At 32.9% G+C, this 23,753-nt stretch overlaps 1 protein-coding gene across 1 annotated transcript in view; it reads right to left on the bottom strand.

The window, feature by feature from the left end:
• MDGA2 (MAM domain containing glycosylphosphatidylinositol anchor 2) overlaps positions 1-23,753 on the bottom strand; it is a 639,286-nt gene that overhangs the window by 63,584 nt on the left and 551,949 nt on the right. The window contains 1 exon segment of the mRNA XM_031952914.1: positions 18,584-18,714. Within this exon segment, the coding sequence (XP_031808774.1) occupies positions 18,584-18,714 (131 nt within the window).

Genomic DNA, 23,753 nt, shown 5'->3' with positions numbered 1-23,753 from the left:
AGAGTGAAAATGCTATGCTGTGATCCACACTCAGTTCCCATAATCCTCACTCTGCATATAGATGGATCTCTTCATCACAAGATTGTAGGAACTGGCCTGAATCATTTCATTGGTGAACAGAACCACAGAATTGATCATCATATAATCTTATTGTTGCCATATACAATGATTTCGGCTCTGCTCATTTCATGTTGCATCAGATTATGTATCTTTCTCCAAGCTTCTCTGAAATCATCCTGCTGATCGTTTCTTGTAGAACAATAATATTCCAAAATATCCTATACTATAACTTAATTCAACCATTCTTCAAGTGATGGGCACCCACTCAGTTTCTAGTTCCTTGTCACTACAAAAAGGGTTGTCACAAACATTTATGAATATGTGGGTCCCTTTCCTTTTTGAAGATCTCTTTGAGATATAAATCCAGTAGAAACACTGCTGGATCAAAGGGGATGCACATTTTAGCATCAGTTGCCCTTTAGCAACAGTTTTAAAGTGCTCTCCAGGATGATTGGATCAATTCACAATTTCTTCTTCTACCTCTGTTTTCCTTTTTATTAGCCTCCTCCTCTCTTCTTTCCCTTAGCTGTGATTGATCTTTTTTTTTACTTTCCTATGAGATGTGATACATCCCATTTTAACTCAATTTTCCTCTTCCAATAGAATCTTTTCCTCCTCTAGTTTCTTTTTTTATACCATCACAATAAAATCAAATTATATCCTCTAAATATACCCATAACGTACATATAGCTCTCTCAAGAGTTAAACATTTCATCTTCCCATATAGGGATATAAGCTTTTTGACTTTTAAAAGAAAATTTCTTTCTTTCTTTTACCTTTTTTATGTTTCTCTTGAGTTCTGTATTTGAAGATTAAATTTTCTGTTCAGGTCTGTTCTTTCCATCAGAAATAAATGAAACTCACCTGTTTCTTTGAATTTCCATCTTTTATCCTGAAAGATAATGTTCACTTTTGCTGGGTAGTTGATTGTAGGCAACAATTCAAGTTTCTTTTCCTCTTGTAATATTAAATTTCAGAACCTTTGATCCTTTAAAGTGAAAGCTTCTAGGGCCTGAGTAATCCTGATTGTGGCTCCTCAATATTTGAATGTTTCTTTCTGGCTGATTGCAATATGTTCTCCTTTAGCTGATAATTCTGAAATTTAGCTATGATATTCTTTGGAGTTTTCATTTTGGGGTCTCTTTCAGGAGTTGTTTGGTGAATTCTTTCAATGGCTATTTTACTTTCTTTTTCTAGGACATCAAGGCAGTTTTCCTTGATGATTTCCTAAAAAATGATGTCTAAGCTCTTTTTTCATTATGTTTTTCAGAAAGTCCAATAATTTTTAAAGATTGTCTCTCCCAGATCTATTTTTCTGGTCAGTTGTTTTTCCAATGAGGTATTTAACATTTTTTTCTATTTTTCTTTTTTTTTTCTTTTTGGTTTTGTTTCATTGATTTTTGAAGTCTCATTGAGTCATTCACTTCCATTTGTTCAATTATAATTTTTAGTGAATTATTTTCTTCTGTTAGCTTATTCCTCTCATTTTGCATTTGGCCAATTGTACTTTTAAACAAGGTATTAAGTTCATTGGATTTTTTTTCCCATTTCACAAATTCTATTTTTCAAGTAATTGTTTTCTTTTTCAAATCTATTTTGTAAGGAGTTATATACTTCATTTTGTTAAATCTATTTTGTGAGGAGTTATTTGCTTTTTCCATTTTGTCAAATTTATTTTGTAAGATGTTATGTGATTTTTCCTTTTGATAAAATTATTTTAAGGAGTTTTTTTCAGATAATGTCTGTGTTATCTTTTCCAAACTCTCTTGTAATATTCTCATTTCCTTTCCCCATTTTTATTTTAACTCTATTTTATGATCCTCCTTGAATTCTTCCAAGAGAGCAGGGACCAAGTCATATCACCCTTTGGGGCTTCATCTGGAGATGATTTTCCTTTAGGATCCTTAAGATCCTTAGGTTTTGAATTGTGTTCTTCTCTTTCTCCATAAAAGCAATATATATATTCAGGGTTTTTTTAGTTTTTTTGCTCTTTTTCTGAAATGATTGAGATCTGCTATTAGGGCAAAAGAGGAGATTGCTCTAAGCTTCTTCTACAGCTGGCAGCAGCTTAAGCTACTCTGGGCCAGTGCTGAAGTTTCTTATTATTCTAGAGTTTAGAGTTTCATTATTTGCTCTTTGTGGTTTTGTTGGAAATCTCACAGCTAATCTTCTGCTCCACTGACTTTCAACCAGGACAGAGTATCCAACTGCTATAGATTACCTGGCACAGGGATGCAACACTGCCCTGGGTCCCCGCCCCATGCCTGCACTCGGCCATTCTCACCATTCCCCTTCCCCCACACCTCCCACATGATTGAAAGAAACCTTTTCTGAAGTTCATTTAAAATATCTTCTGCTGGAAATTTGTTGCACTCCAAATATTTGCTGGTTTTGTCGCTCCAAAACCAGTTCAGAGCCTTGATCTCATGTTGATCTGAGGGATGCCAGGGAAAGCTAAGAAAAAGTCAGGTCTACTCTCCACCATCTTGGCTCTGCCCCAAGAACCTAACTAGAGAAAATTATTACTGTGACAGGAAAAATCAATACAAAAACTCAGAAGAGGACAACAATGGCAAAATACCTATGGGCAAAACCCCAGAAAAAAAGGAAGTGATCTTAAGCCCAAAAAGAACTCATGGAAGATGAGCTTAAAAATCATAAAAGGGGTGAAACAAAAATAGCAAAAATAAATTTGATGCAAGAGAATTATGAAAAAAAGTCCAACAGCATGAAAAAAACAATTGCTTTAAAAAGTAGAATTAAATGAATGGAAAAGAAAATAAAAAGCTAACTGAAGAAAACAATTCTTTAAAAGCTAGAATTGATCACCTGGAAGCTAATGACTCTATAAGATATCAAGAATCAGTCAAATTCAAAAATATGGGGAAAAATGAAAGAAATATAAAGTACTTCATTGGAAAAACAACTGATGTGGAAAACAGATCCAGTGAAATTGTCAGGATCACTGAACCTGAAAGTTCTACTCAAAAAAAGGACTTAGCTATTTCCAAGAAATATCCAGGAAAACTGCTAGACATCCTGGAACCAGAGGGTAAAATAACCATTGAAAAAATCCACTGATCACCTCAGGAAAGAGATCCCAAAATAAAAAACACAAAAAACATTACAATCAAACTTCAGAATTATCATGCCAAAGAAAAAATATTGCAAGTAGTCAATTTAAATATTGGGGAGCCCAAACCATTTGGTGACTGCAATATTAACACAAAACATGTTATTGCTAAAAAGCAAAGGAACTAGTTTTACACCAAGAATCACATTATCTGGCTAAATTGAGCATAATACAATAAGGGGGAAAATGGTCATTCAATGACAAAGAAGGATTTCAAGGTTGCATAAGAACAGAATTATATAAAAAATTCGATTTCCAAAATCAAGACCCAAGAATCATGAACAGGGGAAAAACAGAAGGGATTCAATAGAGCTAAACTGTTTATATCCTTATATGAGAAAATGACACTTAAAATTCTTAAAATTTATATCAGGTTATGTGCATATTCTTTGATCCAGCAGTATTTCTATGGGACCTATATCCCAAAGAGATCTTAAAGAAATGAAAGGGATCCACATGTGCAAAAATGTTTGTGGCAGCCCTCTTCATAGTGGCAAGAAACTGGAAATTGAGTTGATGGGCATCAGCTGGAGAATGGCTGAATAAGTTATGGTATATGAATATTATGGAATATTATTGTTCTATAAGAAATTATCAAGAGGATGATTTCAGAGGGTTCTAGAGAGAATTACATGAACTGATGGTAAGTGAAAGAAGCAGAACCGGGAGATCATTGTACACCGAATGTGATTCTTTCCAACAATGAAATGACTGATGCCAGTTCCAATGAGCTTGTGATGAAGAGAACCATCTACAATCAGAGAGAGGACTGTCGGAACTGAATGAGGATCACAACATAACATTCTCACTCTTTTTGTGGTTGTTTGCTTGCATTTTGTTTTCTTCCTCATTTTCTTTCCTTTTTTATTTGATTTTTTTTGTGTAACAAGAGAATTGTATAAAAATGTTTGCATATATTGAATTTAGAATATATTTTAACATGCATAACATATATTGGATTGCTTGCCATCTAGCTCTGCAAGGGTCAATATTAAAAAATTATCCATGCATATGTTTTGAAAATAAAAGACTTTTTAAAAAGATGTATCAGTTTCAAAATAGTACAGCTAGCAGGATAATGCATAGGTAGTGGGTATGAGTATAAGATGAATTTGAGAGAATGTCATAAAAATTATTAAGAGATGAGAATGAGGAGTACACTGGATGCAGAAGGAAGAGAGAAGCAGAATGGGATAAATAATTTCATATGAAGAATCAGAAAACTATTATAGTGGAGAAGAAAATGGAAGGGTGGGGATAGGCATCATTTGAACCTTAACTTAATCAGTATTGGCTCAAAGAAAAGATAATATACACAATCAATAGAAATAGAAATCTATCTTACTTGTATAAACTTGTTCAAAGTGAAATAAACAGTAACAGAAGGTTATTACACATGGCAAAAGCAACTTTTGGCTCAACTCTGAATAATTTAGGTCTTTTCAGCAATACAAGGAAATTACAAATAATTCAACATGGAAAATGCCATTCACATCTGTAGAAAAAAGTGATGGATCAGAATGCAGATCAAAATATACTATTTTCACTTTATTTTTTATAATTTTTTCCCATTGGGGGTGAAACAAGATAGTGGTGGAGAGGAGACACATCTTTTTCTGAGCTGTCCCTATGTCCCTCCCACCAATTGCAAATCCAGCCTCTACACTGGTTTTGGAGTGACAGAACCCATGAATATTGGGAATATAACAAATTACTAGCACAAGATAATTTTGAGGATCTCCAGAAAAGTTGTTTCAATTGGACACACAGGAAGGCAGGCAACCCAAGCACAGATGCCTAGAGCAAGCAATGCACAGTCTCAATGCAGTGTGGGTTGAATGCACCACAGAATCTACCAGGAGAAATCTACAGCAGTATTGGCTATTCAGTAGAATAGTTTGGCCAGGAGATCAGCAGACTAGTTCTAAGAAATCCAACACAAATACAAAAAGCAAATAGCAAGCCTCTAAATGCCAGAATTTCATGGGGTCTGGTCATGCCAAACTAGCACTGAAAATTAGTCACCACTGACCCAGCACAGCCACTGCTACTTGTAGAGGAAGCTAGGACAATCTCCCTCTAATCCTAAAAAGAGATATCAACTTTTTAAAAATGAGCAATAAGGCAGAAAGAACTCTGACCATAGATAGATTTTATGGGGAAAGAGAACAGATTTCAAACCATGAGGTACCCCAAAACATAGCATTTCCAGATGAAGCCCCAAAGGGTGATATAAATTGGTCCCAATCTCACAAGGCTTTCTTGGAAGAAATTAAAAAGGATCTTAAAAGGGTTCTAGAAGGAAACTGGGAAAAGGAAAGGAGAAAGTTGCAAGAGGGTATAGAAAAGGAAACACAGTAATTACCAGAAAAAAAAACTTACAAAATAGATTTCATAAAATGGAAAAAGCACATAAACTCCCTACAAAATAAAAAATGGAAAAAGAAAACAATTCTCTGAAAAATAGAATTTGTGAAATGGAAAAAAAATCCATAGAACAAAACAATTCATTTAAAAATCCAATACAAACACAACAAAATACAACAAAAAATGATTACTGAAGAAAATTATTCACTAAAAATCAGAAGTGAACAAATGGAAATGAATGACTCAATGAGATCAAGAATCAGTCACATAAACCAAAAAAAAATTTAAAAATAGAAGAAAATGTTAAATATCTTATGGGAAAAACAACTGACCTGGAAAATAGATCTAGGAGATACAATGTAAGGATTATAGGACTTCCTGAAAATCATGATGGAAAAAAGAGCATAGAAATTATGTTTCAGGAAATCATTAAAGAAAATTGCCCTGATATCCTAGAATCAGAAGATAAAATAGCCATTGAAAAAATCCACCAATCATCTCCTGAAAGAGACCCTAAAATGAAAACTCCAAGGAATATTATGGCTAAATTTCACAACTATGTGACCAAGGAAAAATGTTGAAAGCAGCCAGAAAGAAACAATTCAAATACTGAGTATCTACAATAAGGATTATGCAGGACCTAGCAGCTTCCATCTTAATGGACTGAAGGGCCTGGAATCTGATATTCCAAAAGGCAAAGGAACTTGGAATGCAGCAAAGAATAAACTATTCAGCTACATTGAGGATTTTCTTTCAGAGAAGAAGACAGACATTCAATGATACAGGAAAATTTCATTTATTTCTGATGAAAAAACCAGAATTGAACAAAAAAAAAATATGATCTCCAAATATAGAACTCAAAAGAAGTATAAAAAGGTAAAAAGGAAAGAACTCTTGAAAAGTATATGTCTTATGGGGATACATGGAAAGTACATGTTTATTTTACTGTCATAAATATGAAAAAGTAGAGGTGGAAAAGGGAGTGTATTGGGAAAAGGGGAAAATGGAAGTAAAATGAGAGAAATTACATTTCATAAAGAGGCAAAGAAGACCTATTATAATTGAGGGAAATAAGAGAGGGAGATGAAAATTGTGTGAATTTTACTCTCATCAGGTTTGGTTCAAAGAGAGAATATCAGACATAATTGGTTTCACAGAGAAACTTGTCTCACCTTATAGGGAAGTGGGAGGGAAAGGGCAAGAGAAAAGAAAAGACTAATAGAAGGGAAAACAGAAATATCAGGGGAAAGGAATAAAAAAAGGAGCAGGAACATTAAAGGGGGAGGACTGTTTGAGGGAAGTGGTCATCAAAAACAAAATACTGGGGAGGAGGGAATGGGGAAAGGAAAGAGAAAAGGATAACTTTGGGTAAATAAGATGGCAGGAAATACAGACTTAGTTATTTTGTCTGTGAATGTGAATGGGATAAACCCTCCCATAAAATGGAAGTGAATAGCAGACTGGATTAAAAGCCAGAATCCTACAATATGTTTTTATAAGAAACACATTTAAAGCAGAGAAATAAATACAGAGAAAGTGAAAGGCTGGAGCAGAATCATTATCTTCAGGTGAAGTAAAGAAAAGCAGGGGTAGCTATTCTGATCTCAGATCAAGCTAAAGCAAAGATAGATCTAATTAAAAGAGATAAGGAAGGAAACTATATCTTGCTAAAGGATACCATAGATAATGAAATAATATCAACACTAAACATATATGCACCAAGTGGTATAACATCTAAATTCCTAAAGGAGAAGTTGAGAGCTGCAAAAAGTAATAGACAGCAAAAGTATACTAGTTGGAGATCTCAACCTTGCTCTCTCAAAACTAGACAAATTAAACCACAAAGTAAATAAGAAAAAAAGTTAAAGATGTAAACAGTATATTAGAAAAAGTTTTATGAATGAGCTTTGGAGAAAATTGGAGACAGAAAGGAGTTCACTTTTTTCTTGGAGGTTCATGGAACCTTCAACCTCTAATCAAACCTATACAAAAATGGACCATATATTAGGGCATAAAGACCTCAAAATACATAAAGGCAGAAATAGTAAATATCTTTTTCAGATAATGAAGATAAAAAATTACATTAAATAAAAGGCCAGGGGAAAATAGATCAAAAACTAATTGGAAACTAAATAACCTATATAGAGGGCTGCAGATAGTGGGGGAACTTTGGGTAAATTATAAGACCCTTCAGCCCAGCGAGAACCTACTGACAATGTTTGGTTTGCCTCCCTACCTCCCTTTGGTGGTCTCATCCTTCCTGAAAAGTCAAGGCATTACCACATGTATTCAACTTGAACCAAGGGATACTTACAGTAAGATGCATTTACATAGCAGGGTGCTTATTGCTAGCACTTGCTAGGTGTGATGTGATGATACTGTGGTTCTCTAGTTGGCACATGCTTATTGTGCTGTAATGATATAATCATACTGAGGTATTTAAAAGCTGAGAGGACTGGAAAGAGACACTTCATTTTTGACTATTCTCATAAGTCTTCTCCCTCCTTCACTCTACCAACTAAGACCAAGACTACTCCTGAGATCCTCCAGAGAGCTTGTCCAGACAGTATATTTTGGCACCCCAGTGTGGGAGCTCTAGAAAGCATAGTATATTTTGGCACCCTTACTTGGGGGCTCCAGAAGGACACTACATTTTGGTACCCAAATAGGGACATCCAGAAGGATATTACATTTTGGCACCCAACATAGGACACTAAATGTGGGGCTCTAGATGTAAGGTTCTGGACATGAGCCCGTACACTGAGCAGCATTACTGACGTGGTCATAAGCTCAGTGGAGAAGTCCCTGTGATCCAGAAATAGGGTAAGTACAAAAATAGACAAGCAGGAAAATTTGGTAAGGGCTAAACTAGTCACTTTCGTTTTTCAGCTGAAATTGGCAGTTGCATTCTCTGACCTCTCTCCTCTTCCCTCCAATTTATTTCATTCCTAATCCATAAGGAACATCTGTGTTGGTAAAGACTGCTTTGTAAAGTCTTCAAGTGTTACGATTCACAGCTGTGGAGGCTCTCAGAGAATTGACCTGCCCTGTCACTTAGACATGGTCCTTAACAGTACATTTAGAACTCTAGAGAATTAACTAAAAAACTACTAGAAAATGTTGGAATCTTTACGAAGTGTTAAGTCATTAGAGTTGATAGAGACAATAATTATCTAATTTAGCATGGCTCAATATGATTGATCTGATCTTAGAAGGAGATGTTATGGGCCAGAAGAAACAAGGTACTAAGTGGAACTAATAGAAACAATGCTTGTGTTGACACCTTTAGAGAGCTAGCTCATATAAGCAAGAAGTATTTAAGTACTCATTGAAGATCACAAGCATTGGGAGATTCACAAAAGATAACTTTGTAAGTTTGTGAATTCACACCTCCCTTAATCCCTTCCTCAGAGGGGAGGAGTCAACCTTTGGGAGATTATATATAAAGCAGACAGAAGCTCAGGCAAAAATTCAGCTGAAAAGATTGAGAAGGGAGCATCAATTCAGTTGAGGAGAAGCACTCTTTTCTAAATTTATTTTATTCTGTAGAATATGAATTATGGAACATTATTGTTCTATAAGAAACAATCAACAGGATTTTGCTGAAGCAAAGTCTGTAGAGACTTACATGAACTGATGCTAAGAGAAATGAGCAGAACCAGGAGATCATTGTACATGGCAACAAGATTATATGACAGTCAATTCTGATGGAAGTGGCTCTCTTCAACCATGAGATGATTCAGACCAGTTCCAATGATCTTGTGATGAAGAGAGCCATCTACACTCAGAAACAGGACTGTGGGAACTGAGTGTTGTTCATAACATAGCATTTTCACTCTTTTTGTTGTTTGTATTTTATTTTATTTCTGATTTATTTTTCCCGGTTTGATTTGATTTTTTTGTGTGTGTGCAGCAAGGTAATTGTGTAAATACGTATGCATATATTGGATTTAACATATTTCTACAATATTTAATGTATCTTTGACTACTTTCCATCTAGGGGAGTGGGTTCAGGAAGAGGGGGCAAATTGGAAAACAAAGTTTTGCCAGGCTTAATGTAGAACTATTATCCATGCATATGTTTTAAAAAATAAAAAAGCTTAAAAAATAATTTTTTCTCATTTTGGTATGTTGATTCAATCACTATTGTGACTAATTTGGAGGTACATTATATATGATTGTACATATGTAACCTTTATCAAATTTCCAACCAATTTAGGAAGAGGTGAAGAAAGGGTGGGATAATTTGTAATTCTAAATTTTATAAAAACGAATTCTAAAAATTTTCTTTATAATGAAAAAATATTGTTTAAAATTACAGTTATGTGTTGAATATAATGAAATATTTACCTAAAAAATAAAGTCAAGATGATGACTTGAGGAGAAGAATGCATTGGGAAAAGTGAAAAAAGGGATATAGAATGGGATAAATTATCTGACATAAAAGAAGTCTAAAAGATATTTTTACAGTGGAAGGCAAGATAGGAAAATGGGAGTGGGAGCACATGAACCTTGCACTTGGCTGAATTGACTTAAACAAGAATAACACACACTTTTTTTGAATGTAGATATGTATCTCACCATATAGGAAAGTAAGAGAAGAAGGAGATAAGAGAAGGAGATCCTTATGAAGGAGATACTTATGATTGGGCAAAGTAAGAGTCATAAGTAAAAACATGAAAGACACACACACACACACACACACACACACAGACAAAGAGACCAAGAGACAGAGACAGACAGAGACAAAGAGACACAGAGAAACAAGAGGCAGAGAGACAGAGTCAGAGAGACTCAGAGGAATACAAAGAAAGAGACAGAAAGACAGAAAGAAAAAGAGAGGAGGTGAGAGGGAGAGAGAAGGAGAAAAAAGAAAGAGAAGGAGGGACAGAGGGAAAGAGAGAGAGCAGGTAAAATGGGGGGAATATTGTTGGTGGTCATTAATGTGAAAAAGAGAAGTTTCTCTTCTCAGTTCTCAAATACAAAGGCAACTGGGTCATATTTTAGAAATAAGACCGATTCCTTAATTGATGAATGGTCAAAGAATATGAACAGTTTTCAGAAAAAGTAATTAGAGCTATCTGTAGTCACATAAAAGATCTCTAAATCACTATTGATCAGAGAATTGCAAATTAAAGTAGCTCAAATCTACTATCATCCACCTATCAGAATATTTAATATGACACAAAAGGAAATGAAATGTTGAAGAGCATATGGAAAAATTAAAATACTAATGTACTATTGGTAAAAATTGTATACTGAATCAAAACATTCTGAAAAGCAATTTTTAGCCCCATAAGGGCTATAAAACCATGTGCATGTTTTTATCAAACAGTAGCACAGTATTCCAAAAAAAAAAACCCCTCTTTAATAAAGAAAAAGGACCTTTGTGCACCCAAATATTTATAGCAGTTCTTTTAGTAGTGGCAAAGAACTGGCAATTAAGGGGATGCCCCTTGACTGGACAAATTCCTTCATATAATTGTGATGAAATGTTATTGTGCTATAAGAAATGATAAGCAAGATGCTTTCAGTAAATGAATGTAAAAAGGCAGAACTACTAACCAAAGTTTTTGTAGGCCACAATGCAACAAAATATGAACTTTCAGGGACCACAAGAAGAAGACAACCTAAAGAAGACTTAATAGTTACCACTAAATTTTATTCCAAAAATATAAATTAACAGAATAAAAATGAAAGGGTTAATAAACCAAAGAAGTTTTAAAAATAAGAAGACAAAAATAAATAAATAAACCCCAAATAAGAAAAAAGCAAGAAAATATTGAAAATCGGAGGAAAAATAAACTGGAAACCTAACAGATTATTGAAATGCTAAACAGATACATCAGTTCTTTGAAAAGACCAACAGAATAGATAATCTTTAGCCAACCTGATTAAAAAGAAAGAAAAAAAAATCAAATGATTAAAAAAGCAAATGAAAAAGATGCAATCATAAGACAGCCAGAAGATATAAAAAAGAATGACCAAAACTTACTATATGCTGAGAAAATGCCATCAGTATCAGTGAATTGAAGAATATATCTTAAAGAATAGGTGTCAGGAGATTGGAAAGATGTGACATGTGTGTGTGTGTGTGTGTGTGTGTGTGTGTGTGTTTGTGTTGCTTAATTTATGAAGGGATTTAAATCCCAAAATAGAGAATTTGTCCTGGGGACAATAGGGAACCCCTTAAATAAGTTGAGTTAAAGATGACATACTTGGACTTGTTTTAGGGAAAAGTGGTAGTTGAATATAAGATGCATTGTAGTGGGAAAAGACTTGAGACTCATTATCAGAATATTTATTGTAATATTCCAAGAGCACATAGAGGGGAAGTAAGATATAAGAAAGCAAGTAAAGTGATGAAGGCCTATATGAAGGTGGTGGCAATATCAGAGGAAAAAACGGTTCATTTGAGGGTTGAGAAAAAAAGTATAATTGACGATTTTGGCAATAGAATGTTATGGGAATAAGAAATAGTGATGAGTTGAGTATGACTTCCTAGGTTGTTAATTTAAAGGATTTGGAGGATAGTGTTAATTTAATCTCATTTGAAATAGAAAAGGAAGAAGTGGGCAGAGTTAAAATACTGAATTCAATTTTGGGTTGAGTTTAAGATGTCCACTAAGTTTCCAGTTTAAGATGTCTAAAAAGCAGTTTGAGCTGTAAGTTTTGAGTTGTAAGATTGGTAGTCAGCAGAGAGGTAGATTTGCATATCATTAGAGATAGTAATTAAAGTTAGAGGAGCTGAGAAGATGACCAAATGAATATAGAGGAATTAAAGGGACCAGTAACCCTGTGGGATACTCAGGACAAGGAGGTATAAACTGGATTAGGAATCAGTGAAGGAGACTGAGAAAGAATGGTCAGCTAGGTAGGAGAAAAAACAAGAGTTCTAAGTGTCCCAAAACCCCTTCTTTTTTTTTTATTCCCTTCCCTTTCTATTTTGTTGGGTAAGATACATAAATGAACCTGTATGTATTTCCATTCTTAAGACAAATTGGATGAAAATTTTGTTCAAAGGTTGCCCACTACCTCCCCTATTTTCTTCTCTTTGTATCTCTCTAAAAGCAACATGTAAGGTAATTTCTCTTCCTTTCATCTTCCTCTTCTTTCTTCCTTCTCCCAGTGCATCCATTTTTCTTAATTCTTCATTTTTTTAGATCGTGCATGTTTGCTGTTTATGGAGACTTCTATCTGCCCTAATAATGATAAATTTTTTTAGTTCATATATCATCTCAAATAATTTTTTTTAACTTCTCTTGAGTCTTGACTTTGAATGACAGATTTTCTATTCAAGTCCTGGCTTTTCATCAGGAATGCTTGGTTCTCTGTTTCAGAAGAGGAAGTAAATTGCTTGAATAGTCCCATTTCAGAAAAAGAAATAGAACAGGCAATTAAAAATCCCAAGAAAAATCCCCAGGACCAGATGGATTAATGGAATTCTACCAAACATTTAAAGAACAATTGGCCCCCAATCAATAAATTATTTGATAAATAGGGAAAAAGGAGTTCCAAATTCCTTCTATGCCAGACATGATACTGAAAACCTAAACCAGGTAGGTTGAAAACAGAAAAAAATTATAGACCAATCCCCTAATGAATATTGATGCTAAAACTAAATAAGATATTAGCAAAAAGACTACAGAAAATCATAGGATAAACAATGTAAGGATTTATACCAGGAATGCAGGGCTTTAATATTAGAAAACTATCAATAAATTGCCCAATTAATAGCCAAATTAACAAAAACCATTGACATCTCAATAGATGCAAAAAAGATTTGACAAAAATCCAACATCCATTTCTATTAAAACATTTTAATATAGGAATAAATGGACTTTTCCTTAAAATAATCAGGACTATTTAAAACCATCAGTAAGCATCATTGTAATGGAGACAAACTGAACCTTCCAAAAAGATCTGAGGAAACAAGGTCCCATATCAAAGTTCTATTTAAATTGTAAAAACACTATTTGAAAAGAGCTGAGAAAAGATTAAAGGAATAAGAATAGGCAATGAGGAAACCAAATTATCACTTTTTGCGAGATAGATGGTATACTTGAGAACCCAGAGATTCTACTAAAAGTTATTAGAAATAATCCAAACTTTAGCAAAGTTGTTTATAAAATAAACCCACATAAGTCACGCATTCTTATATATCACTAACAAAATAACAGTCAGAGTTACAAAGAGAAATTCCATTTAAAGTAACTACTGATAATATAAAATATTTAGAACACTGCCAAGGGAAAATCAGAAACTTTTATGAGCAAAATTACAGACCACTTTTCAATAAATTAAGTCATCTAACCAATTGAAAATATTAAATGTTTGGATAAAGGGGAGCAAATATAAAGATGACAAATTACCTAAACTAATCTATTTATTTAGGCTATAAATCAGACAAAAAAATTTTAATGACCTAGAAAAATAACAACAAAATTATAGGAAAAACAAAAGGTCAAGAACTAAGGGAATTAATGAAAAAACAAATGAAGGTGGCTTAACTGTACCAGATCTAAAATTATATTAAGGAGCAGTTACCAAACCATTTGGTATTTAAGGAATAGATTAGTTGATCGTGGAATAGATTAGGTCAAGGGACAAAACAGTCAACAACTATAACAACTTGTCTTTGACAAACCCAAAGACCCCAGTTTTTGGGATAAGAACTCTTTTGATAAAATTGGTGGGTTGGAAACTAATATCAGAAACTAGATGATCCAACTTTCCACGTACACCAAGATAAGGTCAAAATGGGTTCATGACCTAGGCTTAGAATGAAATTTTAATAAATTAGAGGAACACAGGATAGTTTACCTCTCAATGGAAGGGGAAGACTTAACAAAAAGCTAGAGATCATTATGATCACAAATAGAAAATTTTGACTATACCAAACTGAAAAAGTTTTGTACAACAAAATAATGCAGACAAGATTAGAAGGAAGCAATAAACTAAAATATTTTTACAGTCAAAGTTTTCTGATAAAGGACTCATTTCCAAAAATATATAGAGAATTAACCTAATTTATAAAAATCAAGCCATTCTCCAATTGAAAATGGTCAAAGGATAGAACAGAAACCCGGTGAAGAAATTGAAACTATTTCTAGTCATAAAAGATGCTCCAAGTCATTATTAATCAAAGAAATGCAAATTAAGACAACCTAAGATACCACACAACCCGTTGGGATTGGCTAAGATGACAGGAAAAAATAAGATGATTTTTGAGGGGATGGGAAAACTGGGACATTGATGCATTGTTGGTGGAGTTGTGGAATCCAACCATTCTGAGAGAAGTTTAGAACTATGCTCAAAAAGTTATCAAACTGTGCATACCCTTTGATCCAGCAGTGTTACTACTGGGCTTATATCCCAAAGAGATAAAAGAAGGGGAAAGGGACCTGTATGTGCACGAATGTTTGTGGCAGCCCTTTTGTAGTGGTGAAATTGAAACGAGGATGCCCATCAGTTGGAGAATGGTGAAAAAATTGTGGTATAAGAATATCATGGAAAATTGTTCTGTAAGAAAACCAACAGGATGATTTCAGAAAGGCCTGAGAGACTTAGACGAACTGATGCTGAGGAAATGAGCAGGACCAGGAGATCATTATAACTTCAACAAAATATATTGATGACCAGTTCTGATGGACCTTGGCCATGAGATCAACCAAATCATTTCCAATGGAGCAGTAATGAACTGAACTAGCTATGCCCAGAGAAAGAACTCTGGGTGATGACTAAAAACCATTACATTGAATTCTAATTCCTATATTTATGCCTACCTGCATTTTTTTATTTCCTTCATGGAATTGTACAATATTTCAGAGTCTGATTCTTTTGTACAGCAAAATAACGGTTTGGTCATGTATACTTATTGTGTACCTAATTTATATTTTAATATATTTAACATCTACTGGTCATCCTGCCATCTGGGGGAGGAGGTGGGGGGTAAGAGGTGAAAAATTGGAACAAGAGGTTTGGCAATTGTTACATATAACCTGTAAATAAAAGGCTATTAAATAAATAAAATAAAATAAAATAAAGTTAATTTGACTTTCAGCCAAAAAAAAAAAAAAAAGGAAGTTCTCTGTTTCATTAAATGTCTATTCCTCTTAAGAATTATACTCAGTTTTACAGGTAGGTTATTCTTGGTTGTTATCCTAATTCATTTGCCCTCTGAAATATCCAGGATATGTGGAAACTGTTAAATCCTCTGGGATACTGACTTACTTCCATTATAACTGAATGATTTCTACCTGGCTTCTTTCAGAGTTCTGGACTTTGGCTATAATACTTCTGGGAATTTCATTTTAGTAGCTCAGATAGTGATCTGTGTATTCCTTCAATTTCTACTTTAGCTTTTTGTTCCTAAATATTAGAGAAGATTTTGTTTATAATTTCTTGAAATATAATGAAAAATTTTATCATAGTTTCAGGTAATTAAATAATTTTAAATTATCACTCCTTGATCTATTTTCTAGGTAACTTGTTTTTAATAAGATATTTCACATTTTCTCTTTTTTTCATTCTTTGAGACTTTGTTTTATTTTTTCTTTATTAGTTATCAAGTCCTTATCTTCCACTTCTCAAAATTTCTATTTTTATGGAAATTTTTTCTTCTGTGAATTTTTGTTGTTTTTGTTTTATTAAAGCTTTTTATTTACAAAACATATACATGGGTAATTTTTCAACATGACCCTTGCAAAACTTTTGGTTCCAAAATTTTCCCTCCTTCTTCCTACTCTCTTCCTTAGATGGCAGATAGTCCAAATACATGTTAAATATGTTAAAATATATGTCAAATCCAATATATGTATACATATTTATACAATTATTTTGCTGCTTCTGCTAATTTTTGTACCATCCTGTTTTTTAAGGTGATATTTTCTGCAATATTTGTGTGCTTTTTAAAAACCAAATTACTAATTTTTTTTGGGTAATTTTCTTTTATCACTCTCATTAATTTTCCTATTCTTTCTTTTTCTTCTCTGATTTATTTTCTTAGATATTCCATGAAGTCTTGTTAGGCTTGTATTCGATTAGCATTTTTCTTTGAAGCTTTTCTCGTGGCTGTTTTCATGTTGTTTTCTTCTAAATTTGTATTTTTATCTTCCCTTTAACCATAATAGGTTTTTAATTTTTTTGTTTGTTTATTTTTTCAAGCTATTTATTGTCTTTTAATTTTATGCTAAAAGTTGAACTTTGTTCCTGGGATAAGATTGGAGACAATGTCCCAAACTTCAGCGTTTTTCATGTTGCTGTTTTCAGTTATTTCTGGGAGTCTGTAAGCTTTTAGTACTTTCAAGGTAGTGTGATCTGGAGAGAAATGTGGTTATTGCCTTCTTGTTCTGCATTCTATTCTTTACCCAAGTCTTTCCCCTTTACCACAACCAACAGTACTTCTGGAACTATGATTTGGTTTCCTTGTTTCCTGAGGCTGCAAGTTCTAGTGCTCCTCTCCACCTTGGAATGGCAAGTGGGAACTGTTTATGGGAAATGTGACAGTATCCTGTACCTAGTACCAGTAAAGGATCCTATGTCACCTTTTTTTAACCAGTTTTGTGACTACCTTACCCTCTCTGAAATGAGAGGTCCCAAAGCTGCTGCTGCCACTGTCACAGCTCCCTTTGGAGCTCTCTATTGTCGCTGTTGCTATTATATATGCTTTGGGATAGCATCTACCTATTTTGATCACCTAAATTGTCTTGAGTTAAAAAAAAATCTCATTCTTACCTTTTGTTTCCTTTGCCACTCTAGAATTCAATTTGATACATTATTTTAAACTTGTCTGAAGAGGAATGTTGGGAGAGTTCAGGTGAGTTGCTGCCTCTATGCTGCCCTCTTGACTATGCCTCCCAAAGTAAGTGAAATATATGTGTATACACATACATATGAATAACACACATATACATGTGTTTTACATATATGCGTTCCTTCATATATAATCTACATACATATATGTAGGTAATATTATGAATCCTTAGCTCCCCCTATAATTGTTTGAAATTATTTGGTGTTGTAAACTTAGGTGTTAGAACAGGTCAAGAAGAAAACAAAAATATAACTATGCCACCGTATTTTCAAAACCAAAATCTATTAAATAAGGTATTTTTCTTTTTTATAAACTAATCATCAACAAATAGAAATATGTCTTAAGTCACAATTATATAATTTGAAGAGAGAAAAAAGAAATTATCTTCTATTATAAAATTTTAATGGTAAACTATAACTAAATGACAAGTCTACTGAAATATGCCATTTATGACAAATAAAAGTAATGCTACTAGCTGAGTATCTTCAAAATAATGTGATAGTGTAATTGAATTGATTTATTCTGATCTGAATTTTCTTCTTAAGTTCATGATGCTATCACTTATTTATTTCATAGTTATTTTTGTCTTTTATCCTGAATAAGACATTTTATCTGTGCTTTCTAAAATGACTGAGCTGTTATTTGAATCTGACTTTGGATAATTGCCATACTGGAAAATAGCTGACATTATTTTGTATAGTAAACAAAGCATTGCTTGAAAAACACAACTTCCAGTATTAAAATGTGTTACTTGCAAAAATGAATGATTTTTATTTGCTAAGGGCATATAACAGTTATGTAACCAAAATTAAAACAAATGACTTCCAAGATTAGTATTCATTTTCCAATATTATAGGAATTATCCTGACATTTATCACAGGATGAAATTGGAAATATATGAGTATAGCACAACTCAATTCACACATCATGTTTTATAAATTGATGTTATTTTCTAATTCTATGCAAATTTTGATTAAAATGGACAAACATTTTAAACAAAATGCTGAAGTAATTAAGGTTAGTATCAATTTAAAAAAAGGTGAGGACTCATGCCTTCATATGGCGCATTTTCATATATATATTTGAAACTTTTCAAAGTTTGATTCTGATACCCAAGAACAAACAGGTATTTTTTCAATGTGTGATGGAAGTATTTTAACTATCCTTATGCTTCTATCCATTGTTGGGAAAGACTATTCTTTTCTTACCTGAAATGAAGTTATTGGGTATATATTAACATGGGCCTCATTCCAGTGCTGTCCTTTATTTCCACTTGAAGACCATAATGGATTTTCTATTGTAGTTTGGCCTTTTAAACGTAGATAAACATTTAAAACACCTAAAAATAACAATAAGATTTTATCTTCCACAGTTTATATAAAAAGTAGTAAGGAATTATAATTATATGTTTTATATTTAATTTATTTCTGTTTGCAAAGCAGTTATAGCTTTAAAGAATGAAGATATGAAGATTTTTTTTTAAATTGTGGAATATCTTGTATGAAGTGATGTAAAGAAAATTAATCACACACACATATATATTACATATACATATTAATATATGCATATTTTATATGTATATGTAATATATATATCCTAGTTATACAAATCATGATTATAGCATACAGTAAAAAAAATAAAATGTAGATTGTCTTTCTTACCTTTTGTTACCTGTTGTTAAAGTTAAAACACACATTATTACATAGTTTAATAAAATATAATTTAGAAAAGTGTATATAGCATATATTATGGGTCAAAACATTATTTTGTGTTTTTTAAATCTTTTTCAGGAAGTATACAAATCAGGGTTTTTTTTTTTTGAGTTTTTGGTGTAACACCTATGTTAAAATGAATCAATAAAATCAAAAACAATTTACACAAGAAAACTTCAAAGTCCATGGTAATCAATCTTTGAATTCAAAACATTTAGTATTATACTATTCATGAACATTAATTATTTCAGATAATTTATCCAGATTATTTATCAAATTTATCAAAATTAGGCCTATACATTTCATGTTTCAATTTGGTGGTTAAAAAAAAAAAACAAATAAACCAAAAAAACAAAACAGCATTAAATTAACTTAGGAGAAATGCATATTTCCACAAATTCTGACCCGCATTCTTTATTCTTTAATCTTATAACAAATTGTTTGATCATCATCATCGCATAACATTATATTTGGACTAAGATAGCCTGAATTCTAGTTTCAAATTTACAAGATATTAGTTGTTTGACCTGAGTGGAACAAAAGTTCTTTGTGCCTCAGTTTTCTTATCTACATAACGGTAGAGTAAGATTAGATGATCTCCAAGATAACTTCTGGGAGATGGGTGGCATAGTGGATAGTGTTGAGCCTGGAATCAAAAAGACTCATTTTCCTAATGTTAAATCTGGTCATATCTAACTGTGTGACCCCTGGAAAGTTTCTTGATTGTTTTCCTCAGTCCTCATCCATAAAATGAGCTAGAGAAGAAAATTAGTGAATGTCTTCACTAAGAAAATTCCAGATAGGAGTCCCACATTGAGAGGGACATGACTGAAAAATGACTGAATAACAAAAATCACTTCTAATTCTAAATCCTAAGCAAAATTTATTTTGCATAGTTAGGCATAAATAATCACAATTTTTCAAGTATTTCTTTGCTCTTAAATGATTTAAATTTATATTTTCAAAATTTCATGACTCTTTGTTAATCTTTCCCCTCCAGAGTACTGGCAGAAGAGAAAAGGGTTATGTAAACTTATCCTCATTAGTTTATAAATAAGAACCAGCCAATCTCACCTCACTCTCCATTTAGTCACTCTAGGGACTTTTCTACATTCTTGATCAAACATCTTACCCTGAAGAAATCATTATTTTAAGAAAAATACTCCTTATCCTATTCTTATCCTATCTAATTGGTGATCCTCCCACTTGTGCTACCATTTCTTGAGAAACCTCAGCCATGACGACTTCATTCCCAACTCAACTTTTTTATTCAACTTCTAGTTCATAGTTGCCTTATCTCATCAGGTACTTTATTTCCCCTATCATTTGACCTTTGTGTCGAATGTAGAATTTGTTTGTGTTTGTATCCCCAATTTTTAGAGTAGTGTATGACACATAGTAGGTCCTTAATAAATATTCTAATTCTCTATCTATTTTAAATCAAATCATTAAGCATTTATTAAGCACTTACTATGTGCAGCTAGGGATACAAAGAAAAGCAATCTAATTGGGGAAATATCATTCAAACAATTATGTGCAAGCAAGATAGGTAATGACATTTGTCTGAGTGCCAAAATAGTGAGATTTACACATACACACACATAAACACATAATACACACATATGTATACATACATATATATGTTTGTGTATATGTGTGTATAGACAGAATAGAGAGAAAATATTATAGAAAGTGGGATGGGGAAAGACAGAAGATGGAATGTAAGCTGAGAAATGAAAAAAGCCAAGAATCAGAGATAAGAAGGAAGGAATTATATACTTAAGGATTAGGAAACAAAAATGCACAGTAGGAAATAGAGTGTTTTGAATTATGTATAAGGAACAACATAGAGTCCAGTGTCACTTAACTGTGGAATAGATGGAGGTTCATAAAGTGCAAATGACTGAAGGGTTTTATCTCTCCCATGTTTTTTTCCCTTTTACTCTGATTTTTCTCTTCTAATATTGTTGTGCCACAGTTCCCTTTTGATGTCCTGACCTAGTTTCTCCAATTGTCCTCTGCCTCAGGTTATTACCTTTCCCTCTTACTGTTTGATGAGATAAAGGTTTTATATCTTTAGACTATGATCATCCCTTCTTAATGTTTGACAGGATAAAGGTCTATCCATTTTAGACATCATTAGACTATCAGTAACCTCTCCAGTACCTCCCTCCATTGTGTCATCCTAGATGCCTCCCCCCATTAGGTTACCCCCATCCAGGTACCTCTCCCATTATGTCATTGTTCTTGTTATCCTATAAAAAATCTTGCTGTCTAATACTCAGGGCTGGATTCTTTGAGATTATAGTCCTGTCCAGCCCTGGGTCCAACCATGGATCCATTTGGTCTCAGTATATCTCTCCATTTAATAAACTATTAAATTGGTCTCTAATCTCTGTCTTGTTCAGTTTCTCCAGCATTACAATATGTTGCATAAAGCAATGTGTATTAAAAATAAATGAATTTACTACAATTAAAATAATAATAATAAAAAGAAAAGGTAGGTAAGGGCCAGATTATGAAGGCTTTAAAAGTCAAATGGGCAGTAGGGATTACCTTCTTGAATTTAATAGACAGCTACTGGAGTTTATTGAATGGTGTAGTGTGACTTGGAAGATCACTTTAATAACAGTATAGAATGTGCTAGATTGAGAAAAGACTTGAAAGCAATCTGGAGGCTATTGCAATTTTGAAATGAGGTAAGGGCTCACATCGTCTGTCTAGCTACCCATCTATCTTTATGGTATTCCTTATTTGGTATTATACTTTTATTTAATTTTCATGAGTTTATTTCTATTATAGATAGAAAGTATACCAAGAATGTCAGTTTATAACTTATATGTAATGTTCTAAATCTTCTATGATTACTACTACTATTTGATCACATTTTTATATCACTTTTAAATTTGTCTTTTTTTTTTCAATATACATTATTATTTCATAATGCCCAGAATGGTAATAAATTGAATGATAAAAATAAAAATAATGCAGACATGTCAAATAAAATGATATTAAATATGTAGGGTTTTTTTGGGGGGAGGGTAAATAAGTATATAAACATTTTTAGCCTTTATAAACTTTGATGTGATGCAATTAGAGAATTTCCTGTGGAATAAAAAAAGAACTTTTTAAGGGTAGACTATTGCTCTGAAATTTTTAGTCTTAGGGACTTATCCTGATTACAGAGACAGTATGTGTCAGAGATAGTCTCAAAAAATATACAAAAAAATTACATTTGTGACAAGTGGCTATCTGATATGAAGACTGAGTGAAGACATCAAAATGAATCTATTGCATACAACTATTTCATATGACTAAAATTTGATTAATTTTTTTCTGGCATTTACATTTTATCCCCCCCCCCTTTATAACTTGATCTTATCTTTTTCATCAAAAGCACATGACTTGCTGTAAGTAAAGCAAACCTGGATTATACTATTGACAAGTAGTGATCTTATAATAGGAGCTCCCTGAGAAAAGATGCTTTTTCTCTTCTCTTTATATCTTTTGCATTTAGCATAACGATTATTAACACACAGTAGGTGTTTAAAAATGTTTTTCAATTAGCTGACAAAATGTGTGAGATAATATTCAAGTTGCTTAAAGAAGTCAGTTTTATTAGTTTTATTAAAATGAGGCTTTTTATTTGATTGTTTTCTGAAATATGGAGGGAAGCATATTGCAATCATGAGGCTATAACTTAATGTTATTTACGGTGATTACAAGTACCAATTTTATGTATGCTTAAAACATTTCTTTTGGGTATTTTTTCTGTGTCTCCCCTGTAATCCATTGAAATGTATATGATAAATATTTTTTCTCTTTGACCACCTTACTAAAGTTCTTGAATATGGGATTCTTATGCAAGGTCTAGTTCTGAGAGCTATTTTCCTTTATAAGAGAATTTAAATTAAGCTGCATATCTACTTATTTATCCTGATGGTCCAGGACTGGGTGTACAGGGGAAGCAATTTCCTGGCTAACCTATAAAGCACTTTTCTTGAATTCATCTTTACTTCTAGGTTAGCCGTATCAGATAACCCCAGTGGACCCAGAGAATGACCCCCATTTTATTTTATCTCGCCTAACATATTGCACCCTCTTTTCTTGTCTACTGGCTCCTTCCTTACTGCCCTCAAATATGGCCATGTCTCCTCCAGATGAAAAAATCATTGAAAATTATCATCTTCTATATCTTACTCTTTGTGGATAAACTCCTTAAAAAAGTGGGTGTCAGAAATGAGGTAATAGAGAATAGAGAAGATATTGTAGATCAAAGGAAATAAAGATGTTGGGAAGACAGACTTCTTTCACAAGGAAGAGGTTGAGTTTTCCTTTTGGTAATGCTGTATTTGAGTTGACAAGACTAAATATTCAAAGACACATTTTTGAGAGGGTGAAATCTAAGGTCCTATGGCATTCCATATCTAGAAAGTGGAAAACACATCAATCATTAGCAATCCAGCACACACCATCCTATCAATATCTAATACAAATATCTGCAAATCTCAAATTCTCATTTTAGTAATTTGTGAATCTCTAGTCAGTATACTTAGCAAAAACACAAAAGTAACACATTTAGTAGTTGTCTTTAAGTAAGTAATAATACTATTATTTTAGATTTGCATAGTTCTTTAGCACTTTTCAAATGCATTATGCATTAGCT

Source organism: Sarcophilus harrisii, chromosome 2, assembly GCF_902635505.1.
Source record: "Sarcophilus harrisii chromosome 2, mSarHar1.11, whole genome shotgun sequence".
In the NCBI taxonomy this organism is placed as follows: domain Eukaryota; kingdom Metazoa; phylum Chordata; class Mammalia; order Dasyuromorphia; family Dasyuridae; genus Sarcophilus; species Sarcophilus harrisii.
Note: the sequence above shows the minus strand (reverse complement) of the source record. Positions and strands in the feature narration are given on the sequence as shown.